General features: G+C 41.8%; 1 protein-coding gene across 5 annotated transcripts in view; it reads right to left on the bottom strand.

Annotated features, from left to right (window-relative positions):
• Positions 1 to 19,041, bottom strand: part of ATRNL1 (attractin like 1) — a 563,323-nt gene that overhangs the window by 505,705 nt on the left and 38,577 nt on the right. For all 5 annotated transcript variants that reach the window (XR_014026511.1, XM_081328305.1, XM_081328307.1 and 2 more), the window contains exons 2-5: positions 16,412 to 16,495; positions 15,220 to 15,333; positions 13,112 to 13,240; positions 11,879 to 12,087 (exon numbers count right to left, since the gene is read on the bottom strand). Coding sequence is in view for 4 of the 5 variants with exons in the window: in XM_081328305.1 (XP_081184431.1) it covers positions 11,879 to 12,087; positions 13,112 to 13,240; positions 15,220 to 15,333; positions 16,412 to 16,495 (536 nt within the window). In the remaining variant the exon portion in view is untranslated. The remainder of the gene's footprint in view (positions 1 to 11,878; positions 12,088 to 13,111; positions 13,241 to 15,219; positions 15,334 to 16,411; positions 16,496 to 19,041) is intronic.

Raw genomic sequence — 19,041 nt, 5'->3', positions numbered from 1 at the left:
TGGCACATATATCTTACTCCCATACCAGGCCAGGTCGTCCCGTCGTGTTAGGAGCCGCGAGTGCTGCCGTAGCCAGCCATCTCCCTCCAGGGCTTTTTTCAGCTGCGGTACCAGTTCATCCGCAACCCCGTTCTGTACGGCCTGTACCTTCTCTGGGCCGAGAGGAGGGATAAGAGCTTGCACCACCTCCTCCCGCTGGTTGTCATACTGCGGAAGCCGAGAGAGGGCATCCGCCAGGAAATTCTTCCCCCCTGGGACGTATTTCAGGGTAAACCTAAACCGCCTGAAGTACAAGGCCCACCGTACATGCTTAGGGGCCAACTTACGTGGGGATTGCAGGGCTTCTAGATTCCTATGGTCCGTCCATACTTCGAAGGGCTTTTCTGCCCCCTCTAGAAGATGCCGCCACGTCTCCAACGCCCACCGAACGGCGTAGGCCTCCTTCTCCCAGATAGCCCAGGCGCGTTCGGTGGTTGATAGCTTTTTGGACGCGTAAGCACAAGGTTGCAACGCGCCTTTACTGTTGTGCTGCAAAAGGACAGCTCCAACTGCCACGTCGCTAGCATCTACTTGCACGACGTATGGCGCTGCTGGGTCAGGGTGCAGGAGTATGGGCTCTCGGGTGAACAGACCTTTTAAGGACTCGAAGGCCCGTTGACAGTCTACGGTCCACGATACCCGCAACCCTGGCCGTGGTTTCACCGCCAACTTCTTGGGTTTTAGCAAGTCTGTTAATGGAAGAGCCACTGCAGCAAATGATGGTATAAATTGGCGGTAAAAATTGGCAAACCCCAGGAAGCTCTGTAGCTGCCGTCTGGTCCCCGGGGCTTGCCACTGCAGTATAGCCTCCACTTTCTTTGGATCCATTGCAATCCCGGCCGCCGAGACCCGATAGCCTAAGTAGTCCAGTCGAGACGCGTGAAATTCACATTTTGATAATTTCACGTACAATCGTGCTTCTAGGAGTTTCCGCAGAACTTGGCGCACAAGGGCAACGTGTTGGTCCATGGTCTCCGTATAAATAAGGATGTCGTCAAGATACACGAGCACCCCCCTGTATAAATGCTCATGCAACACTTGATTTATTAGTTGCATGAAAACGGCGGGGGCCCCCTGGAGACCGAAAGGCATTACGCGAAATTGGTAGCTGCCCAACGGGCAGTTGAACGCTGTTTTCCACTCGTCTCCTCTCTTGATTCGCACCCGATAATAGGCTTCGCGTAAGTCCAAGCGGGTAAACACCCTCCCCTTAGCCAAGTGGGACAACATGTCTTTCATTAGGGGCAGCGGGTACAAATGTTCAACACACACTGCGTTGACCCCCCGGTAGTCCACACAAAGACGCAGGCCCCCGTCTTTCTTTTCCCTGAAAAGAACTGGTGCTGCCATCCGCGAGCGAGCTGGTTGTATGAACCCCCGTGCGAGGTTCTTGTCAATGTAGTTTCGGAGTTCTGTCATCTCCCGTGGGGTCATGGCATACATCCGGGGCTTAGGAAGTTTGACCCCCGGCTCCAGCTCGATCGCGCAGTCCGTCGGTCGATGGGGAGGCAGGAGGTCGCATTCCTGCTCGCTGAACACTTCGAGGAATTCGGCGTACTCTGGTGGTACGTGTACTTCTGCCCCAGCCCTGCACCTCTCCTCCAGCTTCCCTGGCGGGCCAGACGGCCCTGGCTGCTCATGATCAGGGGGCTGTGGCCCAACCCCTAGGCGGAGGTGTCGACAACCCCCCTCCCACCAGATGGTCGGGCCCCACCTGTCCAGCCACGTTAGCCCCAGAATCACCTCCTCCGTCATGGAGGGCACCACGATGAACCGTAACCGTTCCCAGTGCTCCCCCATATCCAGCCGCACGAGTTCTGTGACATGGGTGATAGGTACCCCCCCCAGAAGGGACCCATCCACCTGCTGGAACCGTATTGGATTCCTTAGCCGTACCACCCTAACACCCAGTTTAGCCACCACCTTCCGGCTGATTAGACACCTCGTGCTGCCCGAATCAATCAAAGCCTTAACCACCACCACCTCCCCCGTGGCGGGGTTTGTTAACGTAACCGGGACTGCAAATGGGCTAACCGAGGCACTTACCATGGGGTCCTCCTCTGGTCTCTCCCCATGCCCGTACAACTCCACGTCTACATCGATGCCACTGTCCCCTTCCGTTTGGCCGTTTCCTCCTGGTGTTAACTCCACGGCCTGCCGAGAAGCCCGGGAACGCTCTGCAAAGCGCCCGGGGGTTGTGCCCCTTGCCGGGGTTGCTGCCGCGACCACCCGGGATGCAGGTATTGGGCAGGCGGCCACGCGGTGCCCTGGTTGATCGCACCTGAAGCACCGCAAAACGGACCGCGGGGGCTGGGCGGTAGGACCCAGCGACGAAGACGACGGCTTCTGCACCTGGCCCTGTGCCCTTGGCGGGACCTGACGGGAGTCTCCTACGGGCCGTACACGACGTTGACAACTCCGTAAGGCCACATCCAGCTCAACCGCGACCCGCAGCCAGTCTTGAAGCCTGGAAGGAATTCCCCGGACGATACAAGCCCGTAGGTGATCATCCAGACCGGCCCGGAATTGGTGAACCAGCATCCTTTCTGGCCAGGAACTGAGCCTGCCGGCCACTTCACGGAAGTCCTGCACATAAACTGTCGCTGGACGGCCGTTCTGCCGCAGGCCAACGATCTCAGCCTCCGCTCGATGCATGCGCGTCACATCCTCGAAGCGTATTCGCAGAGCTTCGAGGAAAAGGCCGACGTCCCCCAATTCACGGGCACGGTCGCCGTAGAGGTTCGCCACCCAAGCCGCCGCCTCCCCTTGCAATGCCGTAGTGACGGCCATCACCATCCCCCACTGGGATGTATACAAAGGACCATACTGGTCCAGATGGTGGATGGCTTGTCCAAGAAACAGGGCCAAACGATCGGGGTTGCCATCAAAGGTTACGGGCAGCGGTGGTGGGCCCCAGCCCGCAGGCCCTCCCCAAGGACCTGCCGGGCCTCCCAGCCCCTGTGCAACCCCTGGTTGTTGCCACCCCAGTATTCCTGCGGGTACAGCACCCCCCGGTCTTGTTCTACCAGGTCCTGGGGGCCCCAAGTCAGGAGCAGCCACCGGTCCCGGCAGCGGAAGGCCCGGGACCTGCGGGGTACCAGGAGCCTGCGGGGCCCGGAAGCGGGGACTCGCCAAGCAGAACCGGGTTTGGCTTCTGCGCTCCTGGTCGGCCCTGGTTTGTGTCCATCTACCGGTCTCCAGGTCGCTGTCACTAGGGGTCCACGGCCGAGGTTCTCCGAAATGGTCCCTCAGGATGTCCATCGTGTAGCTGCCAGGAGCCGTGGTGTAGCTCCACTCCTCTCCTCCTTCGTCGGTGGCACGACGCTCTCTCCACTCCGAGGGACCCCTTCCCTCTGGACGGTTGGTTCTGTCCAGCCGCTGGCCGACTCAAAACAGGGCTGAGCCACCAATCCCCAGGCTTCTCCTGAACAGCTGGTTCCGAGGCCTCAGCTTCCTTTGGCGCTGGTCCAAGGTCCCGGACCTTAGGCCGAACCACAGGTGGGGCCTCTGCCAAGTCCCCCCCCTCAGGAGGCACAGCAACCCCAGCTGGCCCCTCCTCTCCTGCCACAGGCACCCCACCCTGGGTCCCCTCAGCCATGGAGGCAGGCAGAAATCAAAGCCCAACAGAAGGAGCGCTGTGCTAATTGAACGCTGACTTACTGTCAACTCCTCGTCTTCGCCGGATCGACAAGCCCACAGGAAAAACCACGACGAAGTACGGATGACTGGAAAGAGTACCTTTAATAGCAGGACCTCTATACCTTAACAAAGTCAGCGTTGAGAGCCACACGCTCTCAACGCACCTTTTATTCTGAACCTGTAACTAGGTAGCAGCCCCACCCCTAGACTCCACCCCTCCCCCGTGCAGACCAGCATCCGCCTGGCCTGCGTAAATACTCCACCCCCCTACTCCTTCAACCCACGCCCAGCTCCCTCCACCGGCACCGTGCTTCCCAGCGTGAAGGTAAGTACAAGCCCATCCCCCTCCTAACATCCTGAGCGTGCTCCCCTCCACCACTGCATCTCCCCGCGCCACCCCCATGACCCCCTGGCAGCCCCCAAGGTCCGGGTGCAGCTGTTCAGCACCCCGCGTCGCTGCCGGCGTGTCCGCAGTAACAGCCACCGGGTCCGTAAGGCCATCACCCATAGTCACAACCGCCAGGCCGTCGTCAGCTCCAGAAAGTGTTGTGCTGCTTCCGCGGCCGTCCGTGGCTGTTCTGGACCGTCGCTCAGCTGACCGAGCTGCGCGACTATCAGCGGGCATCCCTGGCCGCCCCTCAGTTTCTGCCCGCCTGGCAGCTGACTGTGCCGGCGCGGGCCATCTCCCGGCTGGCTGCCCCGGCGTAGCCTTCCTGCAGCCACTCACGACCGCCCTCAGCCACCTCTCAGATTGCGGCACGCCCGTGGGTCCGGCGCTCGCCCGCCGGACAGCTGGAGGGTGTGGGCGCGGCTGGGCTCTCGGCGTCGCACGGCTACTCACCCGCCGAACAGCTGGGGAGCTTGGGAGCGGCTGGGCCTTCGGCGTCGTGCGGCTGCTCGCCCGCCGGTCAGCTGGGGAGCTTGGGAGCGGCTGGGCCTTCGGCGTCGTGCGGCTGCTCGCCCGCCGGTCAGCTGGGGAGCTTGGGAGCGGCTGGGCTTTCGGCGACGAACGGCTGCTCGCCCGCCGGTCAGCTGGGGAGCTTGGGAGCGGCTGGGCTTTCGGCGACGAACGGCAGCTCGCCCGCCGGACAGCTGACGAGTGTGGGCGTGGCCGCTGCTGTTGCCGAGGGCTGCGAGCCGAATCCCCCTCCCGGCAAGTTTGTCGAACCCGAAGGGCTCGACACCCTCCTTATGGAGGGTGTCAATGATGGTTTTCTGCACAACTGTCAGGTCAGCAGTCTTCCCCATGATTGTGATTCCTACTGAACCAGACTGAGAGACCCTTTAAAGGCTCAGGAACCCTTTGCAGGTGTTATGGCTTAATTAGCTGATTAGAGTGGGACACTTTGAGCCTAGAATATTGCACCTTTTCACAATATTCTAATTTTCTGAGATTGTGGATTTGGGGTTTTCATGTGCTGTAAGCCATAATCATCACAATTATGACAAATCACGGCCTGAACTATCTTGCTTTGCATGTAATGAGTCTATCTCATATATTAGTTTCCCCTTTTAAGTTGCATTACTGAAATAAATGAACTTTTGCACGATATTCTAATTTTTCGAGTTTCACCTGTACTATCTCCTGTTCCTTCTTCCATGGGTCTGGAGATGCCATGAGCATTCCTCACCAGCTAAAAGGTCTGTATTACTCTCTCTACTTCCATCCATTTTTCAAATGGAGCTGACAGAAACAATACAGACTAGGATGTCTCTTCCCCTCCTTCTTTCTGCTCAGGCATCTCATTAATGGAATTTCCCTTTCTTTTTCAGTGGAAGCTACAATTTATCTTAGCATGCCACAAAAGATTTTTTTAAAAAGAACAGATGTTAAACAGTTGCCATTGTTATTGTCACAAGTTCATCTCAATCTGCAAATAGAAAAAAATACAAAATATCTGAAAAATTGTCAGAGAGAGATAGCAAGAATGGAATAATTATTTTACAAATATCTGTAAAATGAAATAGCAATTCATGAATAAAATACTGCCAGCTCCAGGGCTATAAATAATTTACAATAAGATTCTACCAATACTGATTTTTATTAATGTTGAAGTTAGCAGCTTCAATTATAATACAGCAAACTTTCTTTCAAATTTTGGATTATTAAATATACGAAGGTTGAATAAAAAGTAATGACTCCAATGTTGCAAGTCAAAAGCAGTTGACAGTAGTGATGTATTGGAAGCTCTGATATGTTCTTTCACATTGGTTCTTTCCTTCAGTTGGCAGCAATTTGCTGTGCAAAAAGGTTCTGAAGTCATTTTTCATGATATGCTCATTGCTGCAGTTTAAGCAATACACTGATTGAACTTTTGACTGCCAAGGAAATCCTTCTGATTGAAACTCACCACTGAATGAAGGTTATTTATGATAACTGTTTTGATATTAATACTATGCATCACTGGGACAAACAATTATACTGGGAAGAGTGGATTTGTGATCTTTATCACAAATGATAAAGATCAAAGTGGACAACCTGAAACAGCACAAATTTCACATCAGAAAGGTTGATGAACTGTTTATGGACAACTGATGGACACAGAGCAGCTACCATCAAACTTGGCATTTCACATGAACCCATGGGTCACATAACTGATGTTCCTAAATATTGGAAGGTTTATTCAAGATGGGTTCCTCACATACTGATGGCAAAAAGAAAATGTCAAGAGTTGACATTTGTCAGCATTTGTACAAGAATGAAGGTAAAGAATTTCTTCACAGCTTCACAAGAAGAAATGACAGCTGTTAGAACATGGCTTCATCACTGACTTGGAAACAAAGTGTGAGTCCGTGGAATATTATCACAAATTTTCACCGGCAGAAAAGAATTCAAAACCTAATCTTCAACAAGAAGACTTGTGCTTACATTTCTTGGGATCTTATATGATGTTTTTCACACACATTTATTTGAACCTGCCTGAGTGCTACATTGTAACACCAAAATTTTAAAATAATTATTAAGCAGAGTTGGAATAACAAAAAAGAAATTTTGCTGCACCATGACAACTCTAGGCCTCATACCTCATAAGCCACTCAAAAGACAATTGTGAAGTTGGATCTCATTGTCTTACCCCATCCATCATAAAGTTCACACTTGGCATCATTTGACTTCCACCTTCTCCCAATATTGAAGGAGTATCTTCATGGGCATTTGTTTCACCCAAATGAGGAGGTGGAAAAAATTGTCAGGACCTGGTTGAAGAGACAAAGTGTGGAGTTCTTTTGTGACAGCTTTAAAAAGCTTGTCCATCGTTGGTAGAAGCATGTAGCAAATGGTGGTGATTATGTGGCGAAGTAAATGCAGTAACAAAAGAGTTGATTTCAAGGATTATTTCCCTGTTTCATTTTATTAAAATATGCCTATTTAAATTAACATTGTGGAGATGGAAGCATTACTTTTCATTCAACCCTCACAGCAAATGAAATAGCAATAAATGTCACAAAATCGTGTGAAAACAGTTATCTCTCTAGAAGACAAAGGGGGATGAATCTACACTTCCAGACACCTTGCCACAGTTCAGTTAACTTTCTATAAACCAGTTCAAATTGTGGTCAAGGCAATCTTCTAAACTAATTTATGAATTATACCAGTAAAACCATACCTCAATGATGTCATTTTTTTCTTTAGGACATAGCCATAGCTGGGTGAAGGAGAAAAATGAACTGGGAAAGAAAGCATTAAATCTCCTTCTACCAAATAACAGAGAGAAGATGAAAATTTCTATCTGTGTGTAAAGAAGGAAATGAACTGGCTAATGACTAAATCTTTAATGTTCTATGGTGTTCTTATGAACATGGTACCTATGTTGTGGGGGGGTTGGTTCCAATACTTCTTTTGATTGACTGGAGCAAATCTCTTTGGGTCTATTATTTCATGAAGGTAATTTTTCTGAAATAGTTTGTGCTCATATCAGTTTGCAGAGCTGAGAATTGAAATGCATTCATCTTCAGTATGTCAAATTTCCATACAGATCAAATGCAATTCATTTAAAATACAGTGTAAAACTTAAATATACAATAAATCAGTTGGTCAGTTACAAGCATCCAAGATCTACAAAATCAATCTAACGAGTAAGCATTATTCAATTAGTGTGCATGAGATTCTAGAAAGTGTTTTCCTACATACCACAAAAAAACATAATTACCCAAAACACGCTGCCCCAAAACAAAAAGGTTTTCAAACAGCCCAGCCTCATAAAAAGGAAATAAACTCTTGAGAGTAATTCTGGAACATGCTTATCAATTCCCTCCAATTCCTTTTCAAAGTGTGAAGAATTCCCTCCAAATAAGTAGCTTTCCCAAGTAGCAATGTGGGAAAGAAAGAATGTCATTATTTCTAATGTGCACTAAGATACTGAACATAGTTTACAAATCACAAAGCTGAATGTGTGAACCTATCCACAGGGTATACCTTCCCTCGTTATGCCTTCTTTCCAATAAAATTCCCTTATGAATGCTATCAGTACTGGATTCATACAAACATAAATCAAAATCAGCCATTTTAAGCAATGCCTATTAGCTCTTTTGTTTAGACAAAACCCAAAAAAACTGTATTAGTACTTTGTGAGCTGATGAACCCAGCTACAACCTAGTTTCGACAACCATATGAGCATCAGAGCAACACTTCATTTTGATGGAAGAAGTATGCAAAGCACTAATTAAAGGAAATCTGTAAATTGTTTCCCTTTCTAAGAAGCAGAATAGTATGACAGAAGCAGATTTGTCTTCCTCATTGCTTCATATAGTATAGCACAGATTTTCTTCAACATGTAAAGCTCAAAGGAGAAAATGTTACCTCTCACACAAGAACTAAAGTGCTAAGGAGGAGTAATTTTTCATCACACGTCCCTACAAGATAAACATTTCATAAACATTTTCAAATATAATTAGCTATTTACCCATTTTTCTGCTGGCATAAGATTGCCAACTAGGTTGCAATCCCTGTTGGTCTCTAGAACTAGTAAAGAATGCCATTTTTTAGACCTAGGTTATATCTGGAATCTATAGAGTATAGACATTCAGCTGTTCACAATTAGGAATGCTTGAAAGTTTATGTTTTTCTATTAAAGGCAAAGCTAACTCAATTTCTTGTTATTCTTTCCTATCCAAGAGAATTGATATAAATTACATAAAGCAGGGGTTCTTATAGATTTCATAAGGGCTAGAAACCTGAACAGGACAAAAATTACAAATTTATTTTCACTAGCCTTTAATTGAAACAGAGCTTTCATTCAGTAATGAATGTTGGCAAGAAAGTATTGTATGGTCTCTAGACTCCAAACATGTTTAACTTCAATAAATGTCACTACATTATATAAAATTATTACATCCTTAAAAAGCAAAGCCAGCTGCTTATATAACCAGTTACACTTGTTTATATTAAGTACCATTTCCTTCCAAAGCATGAAACTGATTATCAACACAGTTTACATTTCCAAGGCTCTTTTGTACCGTTATCCATGCAAGCCATTAATCCTATAAGTCTAGAAATCTAGAATCCATTGTGTTTGCTCCTCTTTACACAACTCCTCTTTGTTGAGTTTACAGATCATGCTCAGCAAAACCCAAACTCTATTGTGTGAACCTGTCCATAGGCTCACAATAGAGTATATGAAGTTCATGCTTTCCAGTGCAGCACATACACAAAAATATACAGACACAACATAACAGAACAGTAAAAGCCATACAGAGGCAACGCATATGTAACTACTCTCAGCAGTAGACAAAGCAGTCTTTACTACGTCATTACACAAAATAAAATACAGACATCTTCTTTGCCACCATTGGTAAAAGACTTGGAAAGAATTCAAGAAGCCTTGTTCTGCATTGTTTTTCTACTTTGTTTTAGTGTGCCTTTTCCCTCAGCAAGGTATTTGCATTTGTTACACTGGGGAAAAAGCATGAAGTGACAGGATTGAAACTTGACAGAAACAAGTAAGAGAATAACTATGCACTCTGAATGAATTTAAATCTCCAGAATTATATGAATTGCATCTCTATGGTATTGATGGAATAGTAAAAATTTTATGAACCGTATGGTATGAGGTGTTATTTGAGGACTGTTTTAAATAGCACTACTGCAATAGTATTATTTGAAAAGTTATATTTCAGAAAACTGGAGAAATGCCAGAAGACTGGAGGAAAGGAAATATTGTTTCTAAGATCAAAAAAGTATGATCAAGGAAGCAATAAACCAACTGATATTCCAGAACAGATCATAAAAATATAAGCTTTTTAAAGCTTATAAGTTTTTTTAAGATTAGTGATAACTCAACGTGAATTGGTGAAGAGCAAGCTCTGCTGAACTAAATTTTTAATAAAGTAACTTTTCATATCATAATATGGAATCCAGTAGCATGATTTCAGTAAAGCTTCTGACAAAGAACCCATGACATTCTGAGCTAGCTAAGGTTGGCTGGTCATTATGACAATTAAATGGCAATATTGCTGGCTTAAAAGTTATGCAGCATAACTGGCTGATAATCAAACTGGACTGAGGTATTAAACAGCTTCTGAAGGTCTGAAGGAAGGGATCCCTATTATTCAATTATTTTATTTGAATGAAAAAGCAGAAGAATTGTTTATCAAATAACGTAAAAGTAGGTGGGACATCTAAGACTATAGAAGACAGTAATAACCATAAAATTATATTAATAGAACTGGATTGGAAATAGCAAAATTGATCAGAGAAAACTGAAAACTTATGAAAAAGACCTCTGAGCAGCAGATTATAAACAGAACATAAATCAGCTATGTAATTTGTCTACAAAAAGGTAAGTGCACTTTTAGGTTGGTTTGATATACGCAAAGTCTTCAGATCTTGAAATTGACTAGCTCTTCTTTGTTCAGATCCAAGCTTTATTACTCTCTCTCTCTTACTCCAAGGAACAAATTTTAAGGATTCAAAAAAACTGGAACAGGTTACCGTAATAGATTCAATTTAAAAAAGACAGAGAGGTTGAAGAATTTGGGAATATTAAAGACTTGAGAAGACTGAGAGGGGCATGCAGAATTGTTTAAACATCTGATTAAATATCATGCATAAGAAGGTCAAAATCTGTTCTATAGAGGACATGGAATAGCAAATTTTAACTTACAGAAGACAGATTCCAACTAAATATTAAAAAAAACACCTGTTAACAATATTATCACATAGATAGGGAACCAATTAGCCAGGTAAGTGATGAGCTGACAGAGATGCTTTCATTTTGATTCCTATTCTGTCATTTGTACCGCAGTAATTGTGCGGTTTGGCACAGCATCTAAACAGGACAGGTACACACTTCAATGGACAGCTAGAACTGCAGAAAAAACAATTGCAATCAGCCTGCCTTCCTTTGAGGATCTTATACTACACAAAGCAAAAAGAGGGCTGAGAAAATATCTACAGATCCCTCACATCCTGGACATAAAATTTTTCAACTTCTCCCCTCTGGATACTGCTACAGGGCATTGCATGCTAAAACAATTATACACAAATATAGTTTTTCCCCCATCCCATCACTCTACTAACACCTAATTTCCACAGCACTGTCTTAGGCCTAAGATATTTAACCATGTAGTAGGCTGTATTGCTATTATCCTTCCCATCTCATCTTTCCTATTTTCTCATCTTTCCTACTACCTTCTCCTATTGGTATCTATGTTTATCATTTGTTGTAACTTAAGATTAATGATTGCAATTCTGATCTATGATTATATGACCTATCACTTTGTTATTTGTGTGTACACTGTGAGCTTATGCACCAGAGATAAATTCTTTGTGTGTCCATTCACACTTGGCCAATAAAGAATTCTATCTATCTATCATCTATCTATCTATCTATCTATCTATCTATCTATCTATCTATCTATCTATCTATCTATCTATCTATCTATCTATCCATCCTGAATAGATTCAATGGCTTAAACAGCTTGTTCTAGTTGTACAGTTCTGTTATAATGCCAGGATATTCACAAAATTCTCCTAGAATTATTAAATCAGAATAGCCGTATAATCATGAATATAGCTAAGGAATGTTCATCTAAGTACATCAAGCTTTAAAGCCAGGAGCTTGCATGTTCTTAGAGAAGGTGAATTAAACAAAGAATCAACTGTAGTATATTCATTACTATTTTAGTCTATCCCAACTTGAGGACAGACAGACAGATATAAACCTCATGTTTCACATACATTTTAGCAAAAATGTTAACTTACCTTGCCAACTATCATTGCAGACACAGAGTTTTTCTCCTGTCAAATCACAGTAGCCATGATCAGGACTTCCACAGTTAGCTTTACAATAAGGGATATCACAGGCTTCTCCTTTCCAATACTTGTCACACTCACAATAGACTTGGCTTGGTATTGAGCCACTAGTTGTGCATTTCCCATGCCCTGAGCAGTTATTAGGACATGAATTAATTCTATAATGAACAATATCAGAAGAAATAATCATTATTTACATGTTCAAGTTATTTTTTTTTATATAAATAAGCTCGTAATTACAAACAGGAGCCTTCAGACTACTTAAAATTACCAAGCAACAAAACCAGAAATCAGTGACAAGATGTTCATCAGCTGTATTTATATGCTTTTCCCACAACATTTTATTAGCCTACTAAATACTAAAGCACATCTATGAAGAAGAAATAAGTCAAGAACAATAATGGGTTGAAAACACAATCTTCTGTATCATTCCAATTTTGTAAGAGTTTGGCATTTCTGTCCCACTGTAGCAAAAGAAATACAAGTAGGATCAGCACAGAGGTTTGATTTTCCAAGGGAGATGGGCTGTTAAGAAATATGAAATATAAATAAATAAAATCTCACTTTTCAGTTTCGTTAAAAGAGCAAAATATTCCATGAGAAGTAAATATGGAAGAAAAAGTATCAGAAATTAGAAAGTTTTCATTTGAAATTTGTTTTTACAAATTTTAAAGTCAGGGGGTCAAGGGCACTATTTTCAGCTGACTACCATTGTTAAACAAGGACTACCTGCAATAACAAATACATTAAACTCAGAATTATTAAGTATTCTTTAAAGCAGGGGACCCCAACCTCCAGCCCACAGCCTATTCAGAACCAGGCAGTGCAAGTGGCAGCCCGATGCACACATGCTCACTCAGCTCCACTCATGCAAAGAATTCCATCAATAGTCAAGAGTTCTTTAAAGCAATGGTCCCCAACCTTTGAGGCCTAGTTCCCCTCTCACCTGCAGCCGGTCTGCCAAGCTACAAAGGTTGGGGACCGCTGCTTTAAAGAACTCTTAACTGTTGATGGAATTCCTCTTCATTAACATTTTTAAAGCTGCATATGCGTTACATACATTCTTGTCAAAAATCAAGTTTTCATAAGCTTATTTCAAAAGTTTTAAGCTCCAGGTCTTACAAAAAGAAATACATCTCTGCCGATTAATTAACAGGAACATAATTGATAAGAAATACTTACGAGTAAAAAATATTAAATCCTGTTAGATTATAAGCAGCATCACTAAAAAAATGTAGCAGTGCATAGCCAGATGTAGTTACTACTTCAGGTACAGTTTCATTTCCATGCACTTCTGGAACTATAAGTCCGCTGCAGAATTTTAAACATAAGAGTTATATATTTTTAATAAACAGTCAAAGGCTGGGGATTTGAACAAATCACATGAGTTCTTAGCATAATTTGGAAGCATTGCAAAACTGCATTCCATTGTAGTGTGTAAAACAAAACACATTCCGCATACTGAATTAGTCTGAATTTCTAAATGATTTTAATTTTTTAAAAATGTCTGATTTCCATGTAATGCAGTTTAAAAATAAGAAATGATTGCCATAAAATAATATAGTCAAAATGCATAAAGGCAAAAAAATTAAGAATTCAAATCAGTACACAGAAGCAACTTTTAAATATATGTTTTGATTTCTAAGATTCAGGTTTACAGTGTAGACATAATTCTTGCACAGGTTGCCTTAAGTGTGATCTATATAACCAAGTTGCCACCAAGGCTTTTTCAATGGGAGCATCCCATATTTTTCTCCATCTGTATCCAGTACATGAAAAAAGCAACAACCACCTTCTTTTCTTGCTATAAATCCAAAGTGATGTTTTCCAATCTTGCTGCAATAGCAGCACTAGCAGCATTGTCTGGTTCACTTGCTATACTTCATTTCTATTCCGGTTGCACACTGTGAAAGGAATTCCCTTTTCCTCCAGCTACATTTTTGTTCTCTGTAGCAATTTTTTCCTGACCTACTGCACTGTCTATTTCCTTCTGAAGGGTCTTTAACAAGTAAACCTGTTCCTCTACCCAGTTTTAATAAGTTCACATGTGACTTGTTTTCATTTTTTTACAAGGTGAAACAAGAGTTTGCCCTCCATCCCAAGTGACAGAAAGAATAGTCTTTCTTTCTTTCTTTCTTTCTTTCTTTCTTTCTCTCTCTCTCTCTCTCTCTCTTTCTCTCTCCATCTCTCTCTCTCTCTTCTTTCTCTTTCTTTCTTATATGCAAGAAAACCAGGGTAAAATTTAAAAATGATGGGTTTGCTAAAAATGGTTCAAAGTGGAGGATACTAAAATGGATACTTTAAAGAAGGATCTTTAAAAAGGTGACAGAGGAGGAATTACATAATAATAATAATAATAATAATAATAATAATAATAATAATAATAATAATAATAATAATAATAATAATAATAATAATAATAATAATAATAATAATAAAGTTGGAAGGGACCTTGGAGGTCATCTAGTCCAACCCCCTGCTCAGGCAGGAAACCTTACACCATTTCAGGCAAATGGCTGTCCAGTCTCTTCTTAAAAACCTCCAGTGTTGGAGCATTCACCACCTCTGGAGGCAGGTTGTTCCACTGGTTAATTGTTCTAACTGTCAGGAAGTTTCTCCTTAGTTCTAGGTTGCTTCTCTCCTTGACTAGTTTCCATCCATTGCTTCTTGTCCTGCTTTCAGGTGCTTTGGAGAATAGCTTGACTCCCTCTTCTTTGTGGTAGCCCCTGAGATATTGGAACACTGCTATCATGTCACCCCTCACCCTTCTCTTCATTAAACTACACATACCCAATTCCAGCAACCGTTCCCTATATGTTTTAGCCTCCAGCCCCCTAATCATCTTTGTTGCTCTTCTCTGTACCCTTTCTAGAGTCTCGACATCTTTTTTACATCGTGGTGACCAAAACTGAATGCAGTATTCCAGGTGTGGCCTTACCAAAGCATTGTAAAGTGGTATTAGTACTTCACTTGATCTTGATTCTATCCCTCTGTTAATGCAGCCTAGCACTGTGTTGGCTTTTTTGGCAGCTGCAGCACACTGCTGGCTCATATTGAAGTGATTGTCTACTAAGACTCTGAGATCCCTCTCACAGTTACTACTATTGAGCAAGGTACCACCTATACTATACCTATGCATTTGATTTTTCCTGCCTAAATGTAGAACCTTACTTTTTTCACCATTGAATTTCATTTTGTTAGATAGTGCCCAGTGTTCGAGTCTGTCCAGATATTGAAATCCCGTTTAAAAGTATTTAATGTAATAAAAGGTATTAAGCTGAAATACTCACCTAAATACAGCTATTAAAGGTGCATAGATTGAATCTCCATCATAAACATACATATGATCCCAACTACATTCTGTTGCAAAATGATTAAATCTTAATCTTAAAACTGAATTAGGGCTAGAAGAGAAAAACAGGAAAAAGCACTTGAAAATAGCACATTTTATAATGAAATACACATATAAGGATGTCAGTACAGGATTAAAGGCAAGACTTGTATGCAAATGCCACTGTCCATTTTATGATTATGCAGTTTTTAAATTGTAATATGTGTGTGTATGTGTATACAACTACTACATAAATTTTAGACATTTATTTTACTTGCAGATGAGAAAATCCAGTCAATATGCTGAATCTGTGGAACTAAATTTGCTGGTTCACACATAGGAATGTCTAGAAACAGACTTTTTACCTACATGGTGTCTCTTTACTCTTACACTCTTTCCTTCACCTTGTACAGCAAACTATACTTTATTATAACACATTTGCCCTGATGCTTAAACTCAGAAAATGTGGCTTAAAGTATAGATGATGCTATTAGGCTATTATATAAAACAATGTAGCTCAATTCATTGAATATTCAAATGTGGCCTGAAAATTATCAAAAAGGAATAAACTAGTTCAAACTAGCATTATTTTAATTTATAAGAATGCCAATTTCAAAATATCTTTACCTTATCAGTAATAAAATCAATCTCTGTTATTTGAAACTGCTATATTGATTAATATGAAAACCAAAGATACGAACAAAATATATATTGACATCAGACACCTTTAGGCGATTATCGGGCCAAAGAGAGCTTGTATTATGCAACAGCAGCTAGGACAAACTAATAATTCTCAGTATCAGGCATTGCTGGACATTGTTCATGGCAACTAACTTTGTAGGTCCATTTGTGCAGCCAGTTAAGCTCATAAGTAGTGGGTAGATATGACCATCAACTATAGTGCTTCTGTGGAAGTAGAAGTAGTCGTATATTCCTTGTCTGCATTTCATATTTAACTCTCAACAGTAAATTTCTCAATTTTTTTCCTGAAATTTAACTGGTGTATCAAGAGTTCTTTAGAAAATCATCAAAAGTTGGTAAAATCTTTGCAAACAATTATAGCAAACTCAACAATTTTTTTACATATACCTTTGTCAGATATCTCTTAAGCGCTACAATGTAGAATCAACATTAATTAAAAATATACTTACTATCCTTCAATTAACCATGTACATTTAGTTTTGTATTTATAATTTATCGGTCCATCCGTTAAATATCCAGAAGATTCAGTTAACCTACAAAAAAAGTTAGTTTTTAAAGCTATTTTTCCTTGCAAACTACATACAAAAATATTACAATTTGAATGAAGTTTAAAAGAAGAATGTTATATAAAATTGTGTTTGAATTGAACTAACATTCCTATCTTTTCTCACTCATTAATATTTGCATACATATTTACATGGATTCAGTTGCAAACAAGTGTGCTAAACTGGCTTGCAGTATGATAATAAGGTATTGGTACCACCCAGTGTAATGAGTAAACTTATGCCCTAGTTTATTTTATACCAAAAAGTCTTTTTAGTCTTCAAAGCAGATAAATACTGCAATTGGGGAAAAGGTTCTATAGGAAGAACTCATTGATAAGCAGTGTATACTCCTTAAGTAACACCAGCTGCCTGCAATTAGTGCAGGTTCAGGTCCCACCAGGCTCAAGGTTGACTCAGCCTTCCATGGTAGGTAAAATGAGGACCCAGATTGTTGGGGGCAATAAGCTGACTTTGGAAAAATGCCGCTTGGTGGGGGGGGGGGGGCGAAAGCCCTAATAGGCATATACATAGAATGAAGGCTATTGCTAAGCACATTGATTTGTGCTTCTTAGATTGTAAGCCGCCCTGAGTCTTCGGAGAAGGGCGGGATATAAATGGGATTTTAAAAAAATGCAAGATAAATTATTCAAATGACCTGCAAAAAATATTTATTATATAATAATACCCTTGAAAATTAAAAAAAATAGAATAAACTTCTTTTCAACTTTTCTTTTCAAAATTTTCAGAGCTTGGAAACCATCAGGGACATTTTTCTATCAATCCAATTTACAGCAAAGAGACAGAGATAGAAAGAAACAGAATAGATTATCTTCTGTAGACTGAATCAGTTGCAGATTTATAAACTATATGGACTATACAGTTGTAACTAGCACTCTTATCATTATTAATTTGGACTATGGTAGTGTGCTATACAAAGGAATCCTTGGAAAACCACATGGAAACTGTAGATACTACAAAATGCAATGGCCCACTTACTGGATTCTTACCACCAAAACCACATTATTCTTGTGCTGCATGTCCTACATTGATTGCTAATAGGTTTCTGGAACATAAATGTGATATAACAGTTAAGCTGTTAAACCAGTGTCTCCTCAGCCATAGAAACTGACAGAGTGATTTCGGGCTAATCACTCTCTCAGACCATCCTACTTCAAAATACCACCAGAACTGCCTTCTACAACTAAAATCAACTCACCCAGTACTATTATCTCGGGAACGCTTGTTAGTTAATCACCTCTTTAATAAAGTAGAGTAAGGAGGGAACTAAAACCAGTAGGTGTTTAAAAACTGGACTTATGGACCAGCCTTTTTTTAGAAGTGAATCTTGTCCCATCTTTTAACAACATTTCAGTATTTGTTTAAGGTGGAACAGTTCAACTGAGCATGTAGTAGTTAATATATTGATACCATTAGTTTTTATATTATTAATCAATTATTGTTCAGTTATGTTAATTATGACAATTATTTAATTGTGCATTTGCTGGTTCATTTTACCGTGGGTGTTTTAATTAAAAAACTGATGACTGTAAAACATCAGGAGTCTTTCTCAGATTTGGAAGTACTATATATGAAAGGAGTGAATAAATTATTGAGCATAAATTCTTGTGACAACCCCAGGTCTGTGATTATTACTATTTCTTGAATTATTTCATCTGCATAGATTTTTAATTTTCTACCAGAGTCACTGATTAAAATTCAGTCTACAAATTGTTCAAGTAGCTTCTTCATATTTAAAAGTAGTTATTCTTCTACTTCCCCTTCATGGATTACTGCCTTGTCGTGGCAAAGGGGCTTGCGTAATTCAATGAAGCTATGAGCTATGCCATGCAGGGCCACCCAAGATGGAAAGGTCATAGCAGAGAGTTCTGACAATACGTGATCCACTGGAGAAGGAAATGGCAACCCACTCCAGTATCTTTGCCATGAAAACCCTATGGACAGTACCAAAAGGCAAAACGATATGACGCTGGAAGATGAGCCCCTCAGGTCGGAAGGCGTCCAATATGCTACTGGGGAAGAGCAGAGGGCTAGTACTAGTAGCGCCAGAAAGAATGAAGCGACTGGGCCAAAGCCAAAAGGACGCTCAGCTGTGGATGTGTCTGGTGGTGAAAGGAAAGTCCAATGCTGTAAAGATTTTTTCTCCATAGGAACCTGGAATGTAAGATCCATGAATCAAGGAAAGCTGGACGTGGTCAAACAAGAGATGACAAGACTGAACATCGACATCTTAGGTATCAGCGAATTAAAATGGACAGGAATGGGTGAATTTAATTCAGATGACCATCAGGTATACTACTACGGGCAAGAATCCCTCAGAAGAAATGGAGTAGCCTTCATAGTCAATAAAAGAGTAGAAAAAGCAATACTGGGATACAATCCTCAAAATGACAGAATGATCTCAGTTCGAATCCAAGGCAAACCATTCAATATCACAATAGTCCAAGTCTATGCCCCAACCACCAGTGCTGAAGAGGATGAAATTGACCGGTTCTATGAAGCCCTACAGCACCTTA

Source organism: Vipera berus, assembly GCF_964194415.1.
Source record: "Vipera berus genome assembly, chromosome: 5".
Classification (NCBI taxonomy): domain Eukaryota; kingdom Metazoa; phylum Chordata; class Lepidosauria; order Squamata; family Viperidae; genus Vipera; species Vipera berus.
This window is presented reverse-complemented; position numbering and strand designations above follow the sequence as displayed.